General features: G+C 40.1%; 1 protein-coding gene across 1 annotated transcript; it reads left to right on the top strand.

Annotated features, from left to right (window-relative positions):
- Positions 1-398: 398 nt before the first annotated feature.
- LOC145072409 (akuammiline synthase 1-like) lies at positions 399-1,871 on the top strand. The gene has a single exon (XM_079018830.1). The coding sequence runs from the start codon at positions 414-416 to the stop codon at positions 1,761-1,763; it is 1,350 nt and encodes a 449-aa protein (XP_078874956.1). The 5' UTR covers positions 399-413; the 3' UTR covers positions 1,764-1,871.
- Positions 1,872-6,385: the final 4,514 nt, after the last annotated feature.

Below are 6,385 nucleotides of genomic sequence, written 5' to 3' on the forward strand. Positions count from 1 at the left end.
ACCTCCCAGCCACGAATATCGATGAATAATTAACACTGGATGACATTGATGATGGTTTAGTTGAAAAAATCTAGATGATTGTTGAAGGTTGGAAGAGAAATTTTAATGGTGAACGAACTGTTATCGAATTCTCTATAGTTACGTATTTGAGATTGAAGGTTATTAACATATTACAAGTTTGTCACCGTATATTTTTATGCTTAGATTAAATGAGTGGCGGAGAATGATTCCCCCATTCTCAATCTTTTTTATTTTCTCAATTGAACCCACCTCTCTCTCTCTCTCTCTCTCTCTCTCTATATATATATATATATATATATATATATATATATATATATATATATATATATATAAAGGGACAAGGGCACAAGGCTAAGATAAATTCTAATTCTTTGTGATCGAGACAGTTCACCATGATGATGGGGAAACTCCTACAATTTGGAAGAAGGCAAATTCACACCATCATCTCTCGAGAAACAATCAAGCCTTCCTCTCCAACCCCTTCTCATCTCCAAAGATATAATCTTTCCTCCCTTGATCAACTCTTCCAACACACGTATACGCCGCTGATTCTGTTCTACCCAAACAATGGCAATTACACTTTATCTGCCGAGGACAAAGCTCATGTGATGAAGAAATCTTTGTCAAAGAGCTTATCGCAATACTATCCCTTTGCTGGCAGGTTACCCACGCCCACAACACCTTACGTTGACTGTAACGATGAAGGAGTGGTATTTGTTGAAGCCAGAAACGATTGTCATCTGAAAATGTTCGAACACATTAGCGAGACTGATGAAACTCTAGAGCATCTTTTCCCTGATGATATGGTCTGCTACAAGTCTCCTAGTAATACGAGTCTTGTTGGGGTTCAACTCAATCACTTTTCTTGTGGTGGAGTTGGTGTGGCAGTATCTATGTCACACGTCATTGGTGATGGCCGGACTCTAGGCGCTTTTTTTAGTCACTGGGCTTCGGTGACACGTTATGGTTCGACAGACCACCAAGAGGTACTGCCACTCAATCCTTATTTCATTCATTCGCCGTCTACCGGATCTCTTATGCCAAAAGCTCAAGTTATCAACCAAGGGCATACCAATCATGTCGCCAGAAAATTCGTCTTCCCTAACACAAAATTAATTGACCTCAAGAACAAGGTCATTGCCATGGCGGCAGCTGGATCTACACCGCCTACACGGGTTGACGTTTTGACCTCTTTACTTTACAAAACTGCTATTACAGCAACCACGACAAAATCGGGCTTCTTTAAGCCGTCATGTTTGATGATTCCAATGGACATACGTAAGAAGTTTGTCCAAAAGCTGCCCCAAACTACTGTGGGGAATTTCTTGTTGGGTATGATTGTACAGACCAGGCATACGAGTGAAACTTCATTAAGTGTAATTGTTGAGGAGATAAGGAAAGAGAAGTCGCAACTTCAAGGGATACAAAGTGTGCAACATGCTGCTGAAAACATAACTTCTTTGATGTCGAAATTGAGGAACGGAGACTCAGAGGATGCCACCAACACAATATATGTGTGTTCGAGTTTTTGTGGGTTCTCATATAACCAAGCGGATTTTCGGTGGGGAAAGCCTATGGGTGCAACTCTTGCACTTAAATCACTAGATAACATAGGGTTCGTGCTGAAGGATACTCCAAATGGTGATGGTGTCGAGGCACTGGTGATTCTGGAAGAAGAAGTCATGGAAATATTTCAAAATGATAAGGAGATGTTGTCGTTTTGTCATAGTAACCATAATTAAATTTTATTTCTGTTCTACTATTTCCTTTTTCATATGTACCAATAAACGAATAAGTATTAAGGGACAATATTTTACATTTCGTATTTTAAAGTGAGATGGACTGTTGGAAAAATTTTGAGCAAATTGTTATGGTTATGGATTATAGTGGAAATATTATATATCAAAAAGTATTTTGCATATCGTTATCTGTTAAAAAGATCTTTCTTACCAAATGATTAATTGTTTAAGTTACCTAATGGAAAAATATCTAAATTTACGTATAGGATTATGGAGCCTGTGTATTTGTATTTTTAAAAATAAAATATGTGCACTATCCTCATTTAGTTTTTATTATAGTGTATGAAATAAAAAATAAGGTGCAAATAAGTATGAAAAATAAGATGTAAATAAGTATTAAAAATAGATTTGGTGGCAACTTGTTTTTGATTTCATATAGCTATAGAGGAGTATATGAATTGTATATTTGATTGATGTATGTATGACATACATGTGAGAGTAGCTTATATAGCCAAGGTACTACCAACTAGCCATGGTACCACCAACTATGACCACTATACTACAAGGAGACTACAGTTGTTATTTGAATAATTATTTTCAATAGAACAACTTAAATATATAAAAGATACATATGTATCTTATTCCTTAATATGCCACCGTATTATCGAAGATGCATCAGAGACTCCAATCTTGGAATAGAGCCTTTGAAATGGACAATGCGTCAACGGTTTGGTTTGAGCACCCGCTAGTTGATCAAGCAAATTGATGTGACAAACACGCAAGGAACCATTAGTGACTTTCTCACAGACAAAATGATATTGTGCTTCATGCGTGAGTGGTATACTGGGTTAGCACATGAATATGTAGCTCCTGTATTGTCACAATGTAATATGGGATGATGCTTGGAAGGGATGCCCATGTCATTTAAAAGATTTTGAGCCCATGCTACTTCAGACGCATCATTAGCAAGGGCTTTGTATTCAGCTTCGGTGGACGATCTTGAGACATATTTTGGACGAGCTGATCTCCATGATATAATGTTCGATCCAAGATAGAGTAGATATGCAGTAGTTGAACGTCCTCTACAATCGATGCAACCCAAATTGGAGTCAAAAAAGGCAGTGAGATCCATAGAGGTGTTGCGAATGAGAAATAGACCATGATAAATCGTACCCTTAACGATTGCCAATGAGCCTTTGATGGCGATTGCATGTACTACGATAATTTTTTGACAACAAAGGATATACCTGGTCTTATGAAGGCTAGATATTGCAGCGATCCAACTAGATTCCGATAAGATTTAGGATCAATAATGGCGGTCTCGTCCTGAAATTTGAGAGTAATTGAGCGGTTCTATAACATCATGTTTATTTAAATAAGTAAATAGATATAATTTATGAAAGAGTAGTAGCCTTAAAGTCCATTATATTCAGTGAGATGTCGGTTTTAGGAGCCAAATGCTATACATTGGATTATCCAGGATTTATTTTGTAAAGATTTTTAAAAGTCGGGGGTTAAAATGTAAGTTTCAGGTTAGTTTCGTAAATATTTATGAAGGCAAGGACTGATTGGTGAATTATTGGGACTCAAATTGAAGAGATTTTGGAAGCTTAGGGGCTGATTGGTAAATTCCGAACTTTATTTGTAAGGATTTCAGAAGATGGGGTTTAAAGGGTAAATTTTTGACTTAATTTGAAAGGAATTAGGATGAAGGGGCTGTTAACGTAATTATGGGATAGATGCTCATAACAGCCGTGTATATAACTTCATTATCTGGTCAAACCCTAACCCTAAACCCCCTTATGTTGCAGTCGTCACCCCACCTCCCTCCAGCCGCCACCATTCACCTCCTGACCTCCGGCGCCGCTAGTCATCGAAGCACTACCACCGGACGTCGTGTACAACCAAAAGAGAACCATCGGAGTCGGAGCCTTGAACGTGGATGCATGGGTGAAGAACGATGGGAACCGGTGAATCGTTCCTTCTCGTGCTCCATCGCCGCCATTTTCCTCCTATTTTCTCTCCGGCCGCCATCATAGGGACTCATCCGTCGCTGCCTCGGTCCGTTGGAAACAAAGCTGCCGCCAGGAGTTAGGCTCCTGTTGCTGCTATGAATCGTCACCTTATCGCCACCATTAACCGCTATCTCTGGCCATTAGCGCCGCTGCTTCTATTTCCTTTAAAGACGAGCATCGTGGGTTCGTGGGTTATTTGTTTGCGGTTGCGTGGCTGCCTGACTGAGAACAGAAAGAAATCACGGCCACCACCGTGAGGTGGTGGCTGCCGTCGTGAAACTGCTGCTACCGCCGCCGTGCGTCACATGGTGGGTGGCTGGGTTCGTTTTGCAACAGAGAACATAAGTGTGTGTGTGTCTATTGTAGTTATGTGGTGTTTGGATGTTGTTTAACTGGAATTCTCGAAGAACAGCTGCCACCATGTGCCGCCATGTGTGTGTGTTTATGTTAGTTAGGGTGGGTGTTACTTTTGGTATTTCATTGTAAATTGTAAAAGAAAAATGGAATAATGAGAAAGAAACCATAACCACCACCGTGAGGTGGTGGCTGCCGCCACCGGCCGCTGTGTCGGGTTGCGGTGTACCTTGTTGGATTGTGACTCGTTTGGATGTTTGGACAAAGGGACTAATAAACCCTAATGGGCCTAATAAACCCTAATGTACCCAATGAAGCTTAATGGACCTAAAAGCCCGAGCATGTGACTAATGGGCCTAATGAGCCCTAATTGATCAAAAGACCTAGCATTTGTGTATTAAGCCCAACCACACCATATGATTTATTTAGAAGAGTGACAGACTTAATGGATTAAGTCCTTAGTGGGTTAAGTGAGAAACACTTAACCCTAACTGTCATTTTATGTGAAACCCTGATTTCACTTGGGTTTATTGTTGGGCCTTTCTATTGGGCCTTGATGATTGGGTTATTAATTGGCCATCCAAGATCAAGAAAATGGACTAGAATAATTAATGGGCTTTGAGGTAAGGCCCATATGAGGAGTTGGGCCCAATTTGGAATATTAGGCCATAGATGGTCCATAGTTTGGGCCTTTATGATTATGTGATATTGGGTCATTAGAATGTTGAATATTGGAATGGACTAAATGGTTGGGCCTTATGGTGAGGCCTTATAAAGGTTTGGGCCTAATTTGGAAAATTAGGTCATGTGTTAGGCTTTGAACCATAGTTGACTTTTGGGCCTTTGGATTGGGCCTTAGGCTTGGATCAAGCTAAGATTGGGGTAAATCATTCTTTTACCCCAAGCATGGACTTATGGTTATGTATTGGAACCCAATTATTAATTGGGTGTTGTTTTGATGCTGACAGTTTGAGAACCTGTCATCCAGTAGCTGGGGTTGGGTCTACGGGACTTCAACAGTGTGAGGTGAGTTACCTTCCATTAGAAGTGGGTCTAAGGCACCAAGGCCGACCTACTAGTAGTTGATTATAGTTGAGATGATTGTCTTTGTGATAATTGTCTGGTTTGCTATTACTTGATGTGTTTTATGTTCCAGTATATTATATTCTACGTGATAGTGGTAGTAAGAGGGGAATAGTCCCCCGATCGGTTGTTAGGACCGAAGGGTAGGGTGGACACCCCAGATATGTCTGACAGGATGTTTATGATATGTTATTATGTGATAGTAGTAAGGGGTGAAATAGTCCCCGTGACCAGGTGAGATAAACCGGAGGGTAGGCAGGCACCCCAGAATGGCCTGACACGGGTAGTCAGCACCCCAGAATGGCTTGACACTTGTAGTCAGCACCCCAGAATGGCTTGACATGGGTAGGTCTGGCACCCCAGAATTGCCCCGGCAATATGTAGGCTATGTGATTGTATGGTGTGTGGTATGATGGGGGAACTCACTAAGCTTCGTACTTACGGTTTACAATTTTGGTTTCAGGTACTCGTTTTCAAAGGAAAGGAGCTGGCTTGATTGCAGCGCATCACATTGTGGTTTTCCGCACATGAGATCTTCGGGATTACACTCTGGTATTGTTTTATGATAACATGTTTTGCTTATTTCTACTTTGGTTTTAACATGCCATGATATTATGGATGTTTTCTTATACTGTTGGTTTTATAATAACTTATCTAAAATTGAAAATTTTGGCCTGTATTTTTGGGATGTTAGAAGTTGGAATCAGAGCCTTGGTTTGAGGGATTCGGGCACACTCTCGGGTGTGTCTGAACTCAAACCAAGGACTTGGTATGGAATTTTTTTTCAAAGAAAATTATTTTATAAAAAGAATTTGAAAGGAACTTGGAAAGAGAATGGAATTATGAAAAGAACAAGGTGAGTGATACGTGCAATCAGCCGAGCTCAATTAAGTTTTCCCCAAGATACCCATACATGTTATGATATGATATGATTATGATAACTGTATGCTAGCTTAGGGCTAAGGATCTAGGAAGATGCCTTATATGCCTACTGTATGTGCTTAATGAGCTGCATGATAATACTGGTCAGTCAGTGATAGGATAGCCTATTTAGGTTATGCCTGATTGTATGAGCCTTGAATTGCATGTATAGATTCTTGAGTAGATGATATAATGGGTTGCTTAGAATACGATGGTTAGATTTTCCATGGTTTGAATGCTGCTTTCTTTGTG

The sequence above is a fragment of the Lactuca serriola genome, chromosome 1 (genome assembly GCF_051521515.1).
Source record: "Lactuca serriola cultivar US96UC23 chromosome 1, Lser_US96UC23_V15, whole genome shotgun sequence".
NCBI classification, from domain to species: Eukaryota; Viridiplantae; Streptophyta; class Magnoliopsida; order Asterales; family Asteraceae; genus Lactuca; species Lactuca serriola.